This window comes from Bos indicus, chromosome 1, assembly GCF_029378745.1.
Source record: "Bos indicus isolate NIAB-ARS_2022 breed Sahiwal x Tharparkar chromosome 1, NIAB-ARS_B.indTharparkar_mat_pri_1.0, whole genome shotgun sequence".
Taxonomy (NCBI): Eukaryota; Metazoa; Chordata; class Mammalia; order Artiodactyla; family Bovidae; genus Bos; species Bos indicus.
In genome coordinates, this window is record NC_091760.1 from 7,722,322 (window position 1) to 7,739,687 (window position 17,366).

General features: G+C 40.2%; 1 protein-coding gene across 2 annotated transcripts in view; it reads right to left on the reverse strand.

Annotated features, from left to right (window-relative positions):
- Positions 1 to 213: 213 nt before the first annotated feature.
- MAP3K7CL (MAP3K7 C-terminal like) overlaps positions 214 to 17,366 on the reverse strand; it is a 48,017-nt gene continuing 30,864 nt past the window's right edge. For both annotated transcript variants that reach the window (XM_019957974.2, XM_019958061.2), the window contains 2 exons: positions 17,106 to 17,221; positions 214 to 1,333 (listed from right to left, as the gene is read on the reverse strand). In XM_019957974.2, coding sequence (XP_019813533.1) covers positions 1,153 to 1,333; positions 17,106 to 17,221 — 297 coding nt within the window. In that variant the 3' untranslated portion in view covers positions 214 to 1,152. The remainder of the gene's footprint in view (positions 1,334 to 17,105; positions 17,222 to 17,366) is intronic.

A 17,366-nucleotide genomic window follows, 5' to 3' on the forward strand; every position in this document is an offset into this window, starting at 1 on the left:
TTTTCTGAGCAAATACTTTAAGACATTAATGCATCATTCCAGGATAGAGCTCTAAATTATTTATATAAGAAACCACAATCTTATCAAGAAAAGAGACTTCACTGCTTTTTTGGCACTTGCAAATACAACTAAGAGCAAATTCTGACTAGGGTTAGCTTATGCCAACTTTTAGCATACATTAAGGTTAAAAAAAGGAACAAAATACAGACTGGAGAATTTTGATCCATGTTTAATGAAAAAGAAGTTACAAGAATAGAAATGGACATAAAAGAAAGAGATCAATTTGGGGAAACATTGTGATAGAACAAGGGAAGATCATATTAATCCTGAATTTACTCATGTATTCTTATTAGTCATCATTGACCCAAAACATCTCCTTAAACCCAAAACAGAGGGGTAGTTAGAATTTTACTGATGTTTACATGGGAACTCACCAAAGTAATGTCTGTTTCCCCCAGAACACACACAAGCAAAGGCAGAAATGTTTACCAGGAGGTAACGTGGCATGAAGAAAATGCACCTTTATCAGTTTTTCCTTACAACAGCAAGTTAGCACTGTGAATGTGCACTCACACAAACATGCTTGCTGCTAATATTTTCATGAGAAAGCTTTTATGATATGCAACAATATATTCTTAATGCAATCAATCATTGAGGGATTAAACCTAATGGTGAACATAAATATATGCAGTGAAGTTTCTGACAGTTCACACTGGAGCACAGTTGAAATATTAAAGACATGAAATTTAAAAATACTCCGATGTGAAACTACAGTGAGCATCGTACTAGTCTGTTTCATGGCTGAATTCTGCTCGTGATTCTTAGTAGAAACAGTCAATGTTCTTTATCATTTTCTACCCAGATATATACAGTATGATCATACCTTGCTAAATAAGGAAAAAAAATGTTTTGAAACGAATTATGATCTCTAAAAACATCTGGTAAAGATTTGCTTTCATTATCTTGTTTAAAAGAAAATAGCCCTTCTGTCCAACTAGACTGGCAAGCATGCAATTCATTAGTGTAGACCTTGGCCGTGTGTGTAATAAGGAGAAGCAACAGATTTTACTCGCTATCCCTTTAAAATAAAAAATCTTTTGGCCAGTGCACAGCAGTCACCAACCTCTTATGCTCACACTGAATCATGTCGAGTTAGGACGAGCCCTGTCTCTTCTGATACTGTATTCTCAGTTTCTCCAGTTGTTCTACACACTGGGACTGGGCCAGCTTCAGTGTCCGATTCTCCTCCGTCAGTGCCTCGAATTCCCGAGCCAGCTGAGCGGCATCCAGCTTCTCCTTTTCTGCCTGATCCAGCTTGGCAATGAGCTCCTTTCTGAAGATGCACGGGGCAGGTGAGGCAGAAGCACAAAACGTAATGAAACAAATTAAATTACACAGCAACAGCATACTGGAAGCCGAATATGTCATTCCGCTCTGCTAAATCGGACCCATCTCTGCTTCTCCAGTGACTTAGGGTCATTTTTCTAGGTTCACAAATGTTTGCTGCCTTTATTTTATCCCAGCACCTCTATTAGGTATATCCCAAATACTTAAAATACACTTTTGAAAAGCTCAATAAGTCCATCAACAGTCAGAAAGGTGATCCTTTAAAGAGTTCAACTAACTGTAAATGTTACCACTATTTTGGAGAAAAAAGCAGAAAAATTTGTTTACAACTTAAGATGCTACTGTCTTAAGGGTAGGGGGACTATAGTTTGTCCCTTATCTATTAACAAGTTTTGTCCTCCAAGTTCAGATATTACTTCTTTTGTTTTCTGAGTTTAACAAACCTTGACTAAGTTTTTTCGAACTAAGAAATCTCAGTTGCTTCCTGCAGGTTTTATTTTCCATGTCTTTCTCTAGTCCTTATGTATATCTTGTCACTTTAACTACAAAAACGATGTATCCACATTTGGTGGGAGTCTGACTTGAGAATTCAGGAAGTAGGCTAAGGTTATTGGAGGGAGCCTGTGGTGATAACGCCTTAAACAAAATCAGTTTTCAATAAATATTTGTAAGTAATTCATTGATATAAATACACATAATAAGGAGGAGAAGGCAATGGCACCCCACTCCAGTACTGTTGCCTGGAAAATCCCATGGGCAGTGGAGCCTGGTAGGCTGAAGTCCATGGGGTTGCTAAGAGTTGGACATGGCTGAGCGACTTCACTTTCACTTTTCACTTTGATGCATTGGAGAAGGAAAAGGCAACCCACTCCAGTGATCTTGCCTGGAGAATCCCAAGGATGGGGGAGCCTGGTAGGCTTCCATCTATGGGATCGCACAGAGTCAGACACGACTGAAGTGACTTAGCAGCAGCAGCAGCAGCAGTCCATGTTTAGATTTAATAAATTGGGGTGGGGGGCACACGATCCCATGGACTGTAGCCTGCCAGGCTCCTCCCTCCATGAGATTTCCTAGGTAAGAATCCTGGAGTGGGTTGCCATTTTCTATTGCAGGGGATCTTCCCAATCCAGAGACTGAGCCTGAATCTCTTGCATCTCCAGCATTGGCAGGCGGATTCTTTACCACTAGCGCCACCTAGGAATCCATTAATAAACATGACAACCCAAAACAGGTCCACTCCCCTTATATGTGTCGGTTAATCCTAAACTAGATTTAACTGAATTCTCCTTTACCTCCATATAAGGGTATGTCACATTTCTTCCTCCTCTGTAGGAAAAAGTGCAGAGACCTGGAACATCACTTGAACCAAGTGATCAAACTTGACATTTCTAGTAATGAGATCAGTAGATGTTGCATACATCACAAAAGACCCTACATCTTTTCTGTGGTGTGTGCATGCTGTGCTGAGTCGCTTCAGCCGTGGCTGACTCTTTGTGACTCTGTGGACTGTGGCCGTGCATGCTCCTCTGTCCATGGGATTCTCCAAGCAAGAATACTGGAGTGGGTTATCATACTCCTCCAGGGGATCTTCCCCACCCAGGGACTGAACCCACATCTCATCTCCTGCATTAGCAAGCAGATTCTTTACCACTAGCACCACCTGGGTATTCCTTCCAAAAAATGCAAATACCAGACAACCTCAAATTGAGGGAAATGCTAAAAAAAATAGCTAGCCTGTACCCTTCAAAATGTTAAAAACAACTCTTTCACATGTTAAAAAACTAAAGAGAAATCAATATGCAATTCTGGACTGGGAAAAAAAAGCTCTGAAGGACATTATAGGGAAAGCGATGCAATTTGTTGTTGCTGTTGTTTAGTCGCTAAGTCATGTACAACTTTTTGTGACCCAAGGACTGTAGCCCACCAGTCTTCTCTGTCCATGGGATTTCCCAGGCAAAAATACCAAAATGGGTAGCCATTTCCTTCTCCAGGGGATCTTCCAGACTCAAGAATCAAACCCATGTCTCCTGCATTTGCAGATGGGTTCTTTACAGTTGAGCCACTAGGGGATGCAATTTAAATACAGGCTATGAATTAGATAACAGTAGTGTGTCAATGCTAAATTTCTTAATTTTAATTATGGTACTGAGGTCAAGTGACAGGATGTCCTTGTCCTTAGAAAACATCACTGAAGTATTTAGGACAAAGGAGCATAATAGAGATACAGATACTGATTGACATACACATATATATCTGTATATATATGGGATTCCTTGGTGGTTCAGACGGTAAAGCGTCTGCTCGCACTGCGGGAGGCCCAGGTTTGATCCCCAGGTCAGGAAGATCCCCTGGAGAAGGAAATGGCAACCCACTCCAATACTCTTGCCTAGAAAATTCCATGGATGGAGGAGCCTGGTGGGCTACAGTCCATGGGGTCGCAAAGAGTCGGACACGACTGATCGACTTCACTTTCACTTTTCACTATTTATCTGTATATATACATGTGATATAGATAGATACATATCCTACCTCTCTAAGAGAGAAAGAACCCCAGCAGTGTGCAGCTTTTGGGAGAGGGAGAATAAAGCACAACTGGGGAAATTTTTAATAACTGCTGCTAAGTCACGTCAGTCGTGTCCGACTCTGTGCGACCCCATAGACTGCAGTTCACCAGGCTCCCCATCCCTGGGATTCTCCAGGCAAGAACACTGGAGTGGGTTGCCATTTCCTTCTCCAATGCATACAAGTGAAAAGTAAAAGTGAAGTCGCTCAGTCATGTCTGACTCCTAGCGACCCCAGGGACTGCAACCCACCAGGCTCCTCCGTCCATGGGATTTTCCAGGCAAGAGTACTGGAGTGGGGTGCCATTGCCTTCTCCTTTAATAACTAGTGAATGCAATAAAGGAAATATGGGGGTTCTTTATATCATTTTTGCAACTTTTCTATAAATTTGAAACTGTCAAAATACAGTTGCCTTAGAAAAAGGGCAAAAAAGCAAATAAGAATAGAAGTTCTAGTATTTTCTTCCTGCATTCAATGGACTACCTTGTGTACCCAATTTGGTGACCACTGAGCAAAACCAGGCATTGGAAAGAAACACCCCAACAGGGACAAAGGGAAGATAACCTGAACACTGATACGCATACACACAAAGTTCCTTTGGGCTCTAATTGGTCTTTGAATCTTTGAATCTTCCATGAACACAAAGGCTCCCAAAGACAAATTAGAAGTTTGGGATTAACATATACACACTACAATATATAAAATAGATAAATACCAAGGACCTACTGTAGAGCACAGGGAACCATACTCAAATCTTATAATAACCTATAATGGAAAAGAACTTGAAAAAGAATTTATATGTGTATATATACATAACTGAATAATTTTGCTGTACACCTGAAACTAACCTAGAATTGTAAATCAACTATACTTAAATGGTTTAAAATGGTTTTTAAAAATGGTTTGAAAAAAGAGTATAGGGAATTCCCCAGCAATCCAGTGATTAGGACTTCACATTTCCACTGCAGGAGGCATGGGTTTGATCCCTGATCAGATTCAGTGAGGCCAAAGAGGGGAAAAAAAATATAAAGTCTGCAAGAAAATACTTGTTGATTAAATATAATTGGAGAATAAGGTACCTCAGGGTCAACAAATGTTTTAAAGATAAATAGAAACTCAAAGTACTTAGTCTAATTGGGAAAAGTCACACACCTATTAAGAAACAGATGTGAATCGAACCTATTCTTCTGATTAAATGTTTGAGGTTCTTGCCTCTAAACTTAACTTAAGCAATAAACGTTAATAATTAAATGTTAGTTAAGTTTCTTATGGGCTTCCCATTGGCTCAGCAGTAAAGAATCCACCTGCAACGCAGGAGATGTGGGTTTGATCCCTGGGTTGGGAAGATATCCTGAAGGAGGGCATGGCAACCCACTCCAGTATTTTTGCCTGGAGAATCTCATGAACAGAGGAGCCTGGAGGGCTACAGTCCATAGCGTCACAGAGTCAGATACAACTGAAGCAACTGAGCATGCACACACAGTTTCTAATGTAACTATCTTAAAGAAAGTGAAGTGAAGTCGCTCAGTCGTGTCCGACTCTTTGCAACCCCATGGACTGCAGCTTACCAGGCTCCCCCGTCCATGGGATTTTCCAGGCAAGAATACTGGAGTGGGTTGCCATTTCCTTCTCCAGGAGATCTTCCCAACCCAGGGATTGAACCCGGGTCTCCTGCATTGTAGGTAGACGCTTTGCCATCTGAGCCACCAGGGAAGTCCTGAAGAAATTTCTTAAAGAAATTGATCGGTAAAACTTATGTAAGTAAAAAGAGACATGCCTTCAAATCCCTCACCCATCAGATCATCTATTCCTGTTCTTTTCATCTCTTCAAATTAACTGTGTCACACAAACAGTGGCTACTGTCCAGGTTCCATATCTGATCTTGTTTAAAACTCCTGAGGACATTCATTACCAGTTTTAACTGGTAGGGAAAATAAATCACAAAATCACAGATTTTACAACTAAAAGGAATGGTCGTGATTGTCTAATCCAATCTTCTTGAGTCGGAGAAAGTCAATAATAATTTATTCCTTACTGGAATCAAGAAGACTCGATTGATAGATTTCTAAATTAGTTTCATGTATTTGATAAGCAGTTATACATCTATTTAATGAATACTGTCAAAACATCTGTTACCTCCTGTCCAAGACCTAGTTATATAGACAAGTTGATGCTCATCCATTGTGCTGTGCTGTGCTTAGTCACTCAGTCATGTCTGACTCTTTGTGACCCCATAGACTGTAGCCCGCCAGGTTCCTCTGAACATGGGGATTCTGCCGGTAAGAATACTGAAGTGGGTTGCCATGCCTTCTGCCAGGGGATCTTCCCAACCCAGGGATCGAACCCAGGTCTCCCATTTATATAGACAAATTGATGTTCATCCATTAGCAATTCATAATTAAATCCTGGCACATCAAGCTACAAAGATAATCATAAATAGATGATCTGAAGAACAAGTCAATATGTATAATTGACTAGATAGGGTCTTGCTTTGATTTCTTATTTATCATTTCTATCATTCCCTTCAAAAGAGTTTGATAAAGGTGCAGAAGACCATCATCACAGGAATCTTATTTCTGATGTCAAGAACCTGTAACACAGTTTTCCACATGAGGTACCTCAACAGTGAAAAGGTCATAACCTTGGCTGCACCAGAGATCATCTATTGTCTCCATCCTAAGCTGCATGCTTGGCAAAGGTTTTATTTGCTAAAACAAATAGGAAAAGGGGAAATCCTAGTGAGTTGGTAGAAAAAACTTGAAGACTTTCTGTAAAGTAATTCCAAAATGAAGGATATTCTTTATCTTATAGGAGGTTGGAAATAGATTCATCATTAGGACAAATATTTCTCTGCTTCTGTGAAGACCACTACTATGGCTCTTCAAACTTTCAAAGCTGACTAAACATTTTTATTTGGAAAAGAAAATCCTGGCAGGTTAGCCCCTAGGAGCTAAAGTATTAATTTTAGATAATAAAGTAATACAATACTATCTCTATCATGGGGAGACTTTTAGTTTAAATAAAGATTTAGACTGCACTGTTAGTGATTCTCGAAAGATATGTGCACTTTGCTGTTGAGTATCTAAGTCCAGTTGGATTCTTTTCAATCCCATGGACTGTAGCCTGCCAGGTGCCTCTGTCCATGGGATTTCCCAGGCAAGAGGACTGGAGTGGGTTGCCATTTCCTTCTCCAAGGGTGTCTTCCTGACCCAGGGATTGATCCCACATCTCCTGCATCTCCTGCGTTTGTAGGATGATTCTTTAAAGGCCCAAATCTTTATGACTGGGGCACCAGTGGAAAGTGTAACCTCGTAGTCTGATGAAATCTGGGATACTGGGATTTCACATAAAGCTCAGTCCTAAAATGAAAGAATCCCCTTGACCACATCTCTGCCTCTTGGAGCAAAGTGAAGAGTCAAGACACTTCTTTGGCCCTTCTACTCATTCACGCAACACATATTTGTTGAAATCCTATTGCAAACCAAGCCCTGTCCTCCATTCTCGATTGCTTAGTTAGTCTCAGAAGTGTATCTCCCCTGTTGGAAAACGAACACAAATCCTACAACTTACCAAAAACCATCTTATCTGTATTAGACATCTTAGGAAAGAGGGTCAGATTTCGTTCCCTCATTACTACATACCCTGCAAACACTTGTGGAGAAATATCCTCATTCACTGTTTCTTTATAACCCTGAAAACCTACTTTCTGAGGGCTGTGTAAATACTTCAGGAAAATATGCTGGGAATGAAAAAAAGTGAGGTTTGGTTTTCAACGTTTGCTAACTGTGGTACTGTGGGAAGAAAACTTCCCTGAAGGCAAGCAAGTGAAACACATAAAACTGAACTTCCACCATCTGGCCCTTCCCTGCCCCTCACCCTCTTTGTCCCGTCTTTGAGAGTTTCCCCAGAACACAGGTTAAAAACCTCTGAGTTCCAAAATGTAACACAGGAATATCACAAAGAAATGAATGTTTCTGGTGAGATAGAAAAACCTCTTGCTGCTGGAAATTTCAAAACAAATTAAATACCATAACTAAAAACAAATCAAAATAGGGCTGTTTCTAAACTGACTTTACAAATTGCTTACACTCCATTTTCCTCCATCCCAATATATTCTCCTCAAGTGAGATATTGCTCCCTCAAGCATCATTTTAAACACTTTAAAAAGATGTGAAGGGACTTCCTTGGTGATCCAGCAGTTAAGACACTGCATTTCCAATGCAAGGGGTGTGGGTTTGATCTCTGGTTGGGGAACTAAGATCCCACATGCCATGCAGAGCAGCAAAAAAAAAAAAAAGACAAGAACTGCTGATCAGATGTTAATTGTGGTATTCCCCCTATGAAAACCCTTTTCTAAAGTTTTGCCATTAAAATTATATATCCTTTTTTTTTAACTCAATAATAAAAAGACAACTCAATTTAAAAGTGGGCAAAGGATCCAAATAGACATTTCTCCAAGACGTCATAGAAATGTCACAAAGCACATGAAAAGATGTTCAACATTTTTAGCTATCAGGGAAGTGTAAATCAAAACCACAAAGAAACATCATTTTATAGCCACTAGTATGACTATACGGAGAAGGCAATGGCACCCCACTCCAGTACTCTTGCCTGGAAAATCCCATGGATGGAGGAGCCTGGTAGGCTGCAGTCCATGGGGTCGCTAGGAGTCGGACACGGCTGAGCAACTTCACTTTCACTTTTCACTCTCATGCATTGGAGAAAGAAATGGCAACCCACTCCAGTGTTCTTGCCTTGAGAATCCCCGGGACAGGGGAGCCTGGTGGGCTGCCGTCTATGGGGTCGCACAGAGTCGGACACGACTGAAGCGACTTAGCAGCAGCAGTAGCACGACTATAACCAAAAAGACATAATAAGCGTTGGCAAAGATGTGGAGAAATTGCATCGTTCATACGTTTCTAATGGGAATATAAAATGGTGTAGCCATTTCAGAAACAGTCTGGCAGCCCCTCAGAAGGTTATGGGGCTTCCCTTGTGGCTCAGCTGGTAAAGAATCCTCCTGCAATGCCGGAGACCTGGATTTAACCTCTGAGTTGGGAAGATCCCCTGGGGAAGGGAAAGGCTACCCACTCCAGTATTCTGGCCTGGAGAATTCCACAGACTGTATAGTCCATGGGGCCACAAAGAGTCGGACACGACTAAGTGACTTTCACTTCAGAAGGTTACACGTGGGACTATCACAGGACCCAGCAATTCTCCTCCTAGTAAAAGTGAACGGAAAAGATACATACCCACAAACACTTTTACATGAATGTTTGTAGCAGCATTATTCATAATAGCCAAAACTTCAAAGAATCCAAAGGTCCATCAACTGACCAATGGATAAATGAATGTGGTATAACCATACAGTGGAACATTATTTGACAATAAAAAGAAATAAAACACAGTTGTATCTCATTTTATTGCACTTTGCTTTATTGTGCTTCACAGATACTGTATTTTGCTTTTTTTTTCTAACATTTGCTCATTTTGTGTCTCTCTATTACATTTTGGAAATTCTCAAAATATTTCAAGCTTTTTCATTATTACTGTATTTGTAATGGTAATCTGTGATCCATGATCTTTGATGTTATTATGTAAAAAGACCACTATTTTATGAAGGTTAGCATTTATTAGCAATAAAGTGTTTTTATATTAAGATATGTACTTTTTTGGGTTTCCCTGGGGGCTCAGCAGTAAAGAATTCACCTGTGGTGCATAAGCTGCAAGAGATGCGAGTTCAGTGTCTGGGTCAGGAAGATCCCCTGGTGAAGGGAAAGGCAACCCACTCCAGTATTCTTGCCTGGAGAATCCCACAGACAGACTGGCAGGCTACAGTCCATAGGGTCACGAAGAGTCAGACACGACTGAAGCAACTTAGCGTGCACGCATGTACTTTTTTAGATATAATGCTGCTACACATTTAATAGATTACATAGTATACTTAATAGATTAATAGTATAAACATGAAAGTGAGGTGAAAGTGAAAGTTGCTCAGCCGAGTCGGACTCTTTGAGACCCCATGTACTCTACAGTCCATGGAATTCTCCAGGCAAGATCACTGGAGTAGGTAGACTTTCCCTCTTCCAGGGGATCTTCCCAACCCAGGGATCTAACCCAGGTCTCCCGCATTGCAGGCGGGTTCTTTCATATTCACTGGGAAACCAAAGAATTTGTGTGACTCTCTGGTGCGATGTTCACTTTACTGCCCATGGTCTAGAACCAAACCTGCAATACCTCCAAGGTCTGCCTGCACTGACACATGCCTCAACACAGATGAACTTCGAAAATATTACACTAAGTGAGAGAAGCCCGTCACAAAAGACCACATACCAAGTCTCTGAATGAGAAATGCATGATTCCATTTCTCTGAAATATCCAGAATAGGCAAACACACAGAGTCAGAAAGTAGATGAGTGGTTGCCAGTGGCTGGCAGGAGGAAGAGGAATGGGGACTGACTACTCAGTGCATCAGATTTGTTTTTGGGGGTGATGAAAATATTCTAAAATTGTGATGATGGTCGCACAGCTCTGAGTCTACCAAAAACCCCTGAATTGTTTCTTTTGTTACATAACATTTTTCAACCCAAATTTTCTAAGAGTTTACCTCTTTTCCTGATATTCTAAGTCAATCTTCCCACCACCACCACCCTAGCCACACCCCACAACATGTGGGATATTAGTTCCCCAACCAGGGATCTAACCCTCACCATACCCTCCCCGCATTGAGTGGAGACTCAGAGTCTTAACCACTGCACCACCAGGGAAGCCCCTCTAAGCCAAACTTTTAAACACTACAGCACCTAACACAATTTTTCTTACATAGAGCAACAAGTGATTTCTCCTCTGAATGAGATAAAACACAAAGCAAACTTTACTATTATAAATTTAAGTTTATTATTTTTTAACATATTTAAAAAATACGTATTTAATAATAGTATTATTAGTATTTAATTGGAGAAGGCAATGGCACCCCACTCCAGTGCTCTTGCCTGGAAAATCCCATGGATGGAGGAGCCTGGAAGGCTGCAGTCTATGGGGTCGCTGAGGGTTGGACATGACTGAGCAACTTCACTTTCACTTTTCACTTTCATGCATTGGAGAAAGAAATGGCATCCCACTCCAGTGTTCTTGCCTGGAGAATCCCAGGGACGGGGGAGCCTGGTGGGCTGCCGTCTATGGGGTCACACAGAGTCGGACACGAATGAAGTGACTTAGCATAGCATAGCATTAGTATTTAATAATACTAAGTTTACTACAAACTTTACTGTTATAAGTTTAAATTTTAGAACTAATTAGAGTTTAACTCTACCTTTTTTTTTTTTTTTTTTTTGCTGTGTCGAATGACTTGCAGAATCTTAATTTCTTGACAGGGATTGAACCCAGGCCCCCTGAAGTGGAAGTGCAGAGTCCTAACCACTGGACTGACAAGGAATTCCCAAAAACACATTTAAGACATGCAAACAATTCAGTGATAAATTTCAATGTCATAAAATATCTATGGGAGATTTGGGTTGACATACACACATTACTATATGTAAAAAGAGATAGCTAATAAGGATCTACTGTATAGCACTGCTGCTGCTAAGTCGCTTCAGTCGTGTCTGACTCTGCGTGACCCCATAGACAGCAGCCCACCAGGCTTCCCCATCCCTGGGATTCTCCAGGCAAGAACACTGGAGTGGGTTACCATTTCCTTCTCCAATACTGTATAGTACAGTATACTACTATACAGACTTCTCAATAAGTCTGTAGTGACCTATATGGGAAAGAATCTAAAAAACAGTGAATATATGTATGTGTGTGTATATATATACATATATATGAATATATATATGTATATGTATAACTGACTTACTTTGCTATTGTAAATCAACTATACCACAATAAAAAATTTTTTTAAATACTAAAATAGATAAAAATGGAATCCTAAAATATGTTCAATTAACCCACAGGATGTCAAGGAAAAAAAGGAAATGGCAAGGAAAAAAAAAAAACAGAGGAAACAAAAAGAAAACAATAACAAAATAACCAACTCAAGTTTATAGCCCAACAAAAAAAAAAAAACTCATTTCTATGAGTTTCCATTACATACACAAAATTTATATGTGTTCTATAAAAATGCTCATAATATTTATTGAAAAAAGTATATATATATTTTATGTTACTATACTTGTACTTATATAAATATATTTATTCACATACAAAAGGGTTAGAAAAAAATAGGCAAAAATGATAGTAGAGTTTTGCAAAGCTGTCAGAATTATTGGTAAATTTTTAAAGCTTTCAGTAAAATTGTCTTTTTTTTTTCAACTGAGAAGAGAAAACTTCCCAATGAAAGTAAGAAGCAGCTGATGGTATATCACTGGTCAATAAACCAGAAACTATTCTTTAAATTAAATTCACCCTATTGTGAGTTTGTAATCTTAGAAAATGTTTGATTCTCTTTATCCACCCAACAGACAAGATTTAAAAAATATATAGTCAACTCTTCCCTCCCCTCTGTGAAGTCTCTCAAACTAGATCCAGGGAGACCCCCTCTGGAGACGAGAGTGAAGTTCAGTTTAACCTGTGCCCACATGGCTCCAACATGTAAAAACTCTCTCTTAAACACCTGGGTTAATATGGACAGTGCCCCTCTCAGTGTGGTATGGAACATTCACTGCACAGCTGAACGCAGTGGCTGTTCTTTTTTTTAACGCTTTATTTTGTACTGGTGTTATAGCCAATTAACAATGTCGTAGAGTTTCAGTGGACAGCAAAGGAACTCAGTCATATATATCCATTCTCTGGATGTATATATATCCAGTCATAGATATAGATATATCCAGAAGCAACGTAATCAGTCACATTTTATTAAATATAGGGAAGAAATGCTCATCCAAATGATTGAAAAATGAAGAGCTGATTTATTTCAGTCAAATCCATTTGGTCCACTCTATTTTGACTAAGTATTAACAACCTCAGATATGCAGATGATACTACTCTAATGGCAGAGAGTAAAGAGGAACTAAAGAGACTTTTTTTTTTTTTTCCCCTTTAAAGAGCCTCTTGATGAGGGTGAAATAGGAGAATGAAAAAGCTGGCTTAAAATTCAACAATCCAAAAACTAAGATCATGGCATCCGGCTCCATCACTTCATGGCAAAGAGAAGAGGGAAAAGTGGAAATAATGACAGATTTTATTTTCTCAGGCTCCAAAATCACTGCAGCCACAAAATTAAAAGACAATTGCTCCTTGGAAGAAAAGTTATGACAAACCTAGACAGTGTATTAAAAAGCAGAGATATCACTTTGCTAACAAAGGTCCATCCAGTCAAAACTATGGTTTTTCCAGTAGTCATGTATGAATGTGAGAGTTGAACTATAAAGAAGGCTGAGTGCCAAAGAATTGATGTTTTCAAATTGTGGTGTTGGAGAAGACTCTTGAGAGTCTCTTGGACTGCAAGGAGATCAAGCCAGTCAATCCTAAAGGAATTAGAGTATTCATTGGAAGAACTGATGCTGAAGCTGAAGCTCCAATTCTCTGGCCACCTGATGCGAAGAGCCAACTCACTGGAAAAGACCCTGAAGCTGGGCAAGATTGAGGTCAGGAGGAGAAGGGGACGACAGAGAACGGGATGGTTGAATAGCATCACCAAATCAATGGACATGAGTTTGACCAAACTCCAGGAGACAGTGAAGGACAAGGAAGCCTGGCATGCTGCCGTCCATGGGGTCACAAAGAGTCGGACACAACTTGGCAACTGAACAACAATCTTGCCTAAACACAAAGACCATTTAGGAGAATATCTGTTGCAAAATGAATTTCTACTTCAATAAAATGAAAGTGAAGTCACTTAGTCGTGTCCGCCTACCAGGCTCCTCAGTCCATGGAATTTTCGAGGCAAGAGTACTGGAGTGGTTTGCCATTTCCTTGTGGCAAACGCTTTACCATCTGAGCCACCAGGGAAGCCCACTTCAGTAAAGTGTTAAAAAAAAACAAAATGAACCACACAAAGCCTTTGTAGGATCAAGCTCATTTTTTTACAAATATAAAACATAACCATACTTCCAGTTTTAACAATTTATCTTAGCAATTCTTTACTTCTGATACTGACTCCATATTTTAAATACAGACCATACAAATTACAAATAAAAAATGCTACATGGTGGATATAACGATCTCCTATAATCGGCCACTGTAAATCACCCCAACTCATATTTTATCCTATGCTCAACTCCCTATTCAGTGACTGGGATACAAAGAGAGGTTAAAGGGTATCGAGCTCTGCAGGGAGCTAGACAGAATCAGAAAGACAGGACATACAGTTCAGTGATAGTGATAGTCACTCAGTCGTGTCTGACTCTGTGACCCATGAACTGTAGCCGACTGTAGGCTCCTCTGTCCATGGGATTTCTCAAGCAAGAATACTGGAGTGGGTTGCCATTTCCTTCTCCAGGGGATCTTCATGATACAGGGATCAAACTCACGTCTCCTGCATTGCAGGCAGATTCTCTACCATCTGAGCCCAGTCAGTGAGTAACTACTGATAACACTAGCCTACAAAAAGTGCCCAAAGAATCATTCCAGTAAGTTTTTCTTCACCCAGGAAAAGCGGTGGGGTGGTTGGGGAGGGATACAGGCTAAGTTCTTTTCAAGGGTAGCGTTTGGACAGATGAAGAGGAACGAAGGAGACTCTAGACAGAGCCTGATGTGAGCAAGGGCACTGAGGCAGGAAAAGTGAATAGGCGAGAATGAGCTAAAACATTCTGCAGAGGTACTAAGACCATACTGAGGCAGATCTCACAATCTAGGCGGAGAACTTCATGTCCTTCTCCAGCAATGTGAAACCACAGGCAGGGAAACCAGTTAGAATATTACACTGACCAAGATTTGAAGTAACAAGTCCCAATCCCAAATGGCAGAAACTAGAATGAATAAAAAGGACTTTGAGAGACTTTACCAAAAAGAAAGGAAAAAAATAATCAAAGAATCTGGTCTTTGTCTAAAATCTAGTGAATTACTTAGGGAGAAAAAAAAAGATAACATCATGATTTCAAGAAAACTCCAAACCCTTCCAAATAGGCTTGAGAGAGGAAATAAGATGAGTTTTGCAGAAACAGCAAGAATATGCTTCAATAAGAGAGCAATGAATCACTCTCATATTGTATTATGAGATCTCATAATGTTGTCCTATTGTATTTTTTGATGCAGCATATAAAAATATACACTTACAAAACATATAATTTAGTGGGAAAGTCTTGTATTGCCACCCCCCCAAAAAAAGCTACACATGCAGCTAATTTAAATAACACTATAACTTCAGTCTAAAATATTTATTATTTACAAATAAATACATAATTTACCTGGGGCTTTTTTTCCTGTCACAACACCATAGTTAACACACACATACACACCAACTGGAAGATACGTTTATAAGCCACTGATAATACAAGTCCTCTCTTAACTTCATCACTGGTTACATTATTGATAGGCATCTTCAGTTCCTTTATGACACTTTTTGAAGGACTCAGATTGTATGCAAATGTACAATCGAAGCATTCCAACCAATTTGTGAAAACTCTTTAGACCAAAAAGTAAGTCTCAGACATACAAAGGAAAAGTTGTGTTTCTCATCTCCTCATGAGCATCTTTCAATGCCCTATAGCCAAAAGTCCAGGTATGACTTTATGTTTGAAGGAAAGTAAGGAAGTAAGAGGGCTTCCCTGGTGGCTCAGAGGTTAAAGCATCTGCCTGAAATGTGGGAGACCTGGGTTCGATCCCTGGGTTGGGAAGATCCCCTGGAGAAGGAAATGGCAACCCACTCCAGTATTCTTGCCTGGAGAATCCCATGGACAGAGGAGCCTGGTGGGATACAGTCCACGGGGTCGCAAAGAGTCGGACACAACTGAGCAACTTCACTTTACTTCAAGGAAGTAAGAAGATATTTGCAACATGCCAACTGGTCTTAGCATAAATGATGTCCGACCCTAAAACCAGTGCTGCTCCCCACCATATTATCCTGTCCAACTACCATTCTGGGGAGTCTTCAAAGGGTCCCGAGAGCTTCATAAATCTCTCAAAACAAAATATGTTTCCCTTAGAGTCATTTAAAAATTATGCTTTATATAAGTATAAATAGAAATATGTTGTGATACCATGTATCACTCCAGTAGGAAGAAGAAGAGCAGAAACTTAAAGACTCACAATATGTTTGGATTATGTGTCACTCATTCACCGAAACTTGATTCAGTATCTACACGCTATGTATTGTGCTTCAGGAAAATGATGGTGGGAAACACCTGACTATCCTCCCTTTTTAGGACACTTGCCATTTAGCAGGAGATGCAAATATCCATCAAAAGATCTCCCTAATAAATGTGTAAGTACACACTGACCAAAGCTATGAAAAAAAAGTGTCTGATGCTTTGAAAGGATGAAAGAACGGGGATCACCGAGTTGATATCGGCAGAATTTAGTGCAATCAAGAAAATGGATACATGTATGGCTGAGTCCCTTTGCTGTCCACCTGAAACTGTCACAACATTGTTAATCAGCTATACTCCAATACGAAGCAAAAAGTTTAATATAAAAAAAAGGAGGAGGATTCAGAAGCATAAAGTTATGAGTAGGTAAAGTGAGAATGCTTTAATTAATAAACTGCCTAACTCCCTTCACAGAACTTTAATGATAATAGAAGCTGTGAAGATAAAAAAAGAAAAAGAAAACTTACTAGACTATTGAGCTATAAAATACAGTTAATCAACTAACACATTTACCTTATCCCAAGGAGCCATCCCAGTGGCTTCTCTACCTGAGGTGGGCATGCCAGCATTCAAGCATTAATTAAAATCCACCCTAAGACAAAGTGCCCTGGGCCTTTGAGCACATTCTCAGGGAACACCACGTGGCTCCAGGCGGTATTTTAGCATCTTTGATTTCCTGAATTAAAGAATGCTCGTTAAAAGTTAAGTTTTGAGTAGGACACACTGCCCTGGTTCCTCTGGCCGGTCTCTTTCATCCAGCACAGTTCCTCTTTATCACTCCTAGAATCACAGATGAAGGCACAGAACCCTGAACCACAGAAAGTTCTCCTGCCCACCTGTCTCCTTCCCTCTCGCCCCCATGCTCAGCCTCCTCCCCTACCGTCCACTGTCCATGAGCAGCAGTCAGCGGTCAAGGATGAGGGTACCGGGGGGCGGCACACTACTTACTTTCTTTCCTCCAGCAGGGCGATCTCCTTTTTCACCTCGCGGTATTCTTCTGCTATCTGGCAGTGCTGCTTGTACACCTGCATGGATTCCATGGAGTCATGACAAGGCGGCAGAGGCTTCACCAAAAAAAAAAGAAAGAAATCAGTCCATTTCCTTGTAGCAGAATAAATTGCCAACCACTGTGCTATCCTGGTGATCTTTAGAGGAAGAGGTTTTTCAGGAGAATGGCATTGTCAATCCACACTGGACAGGGACTGGCTG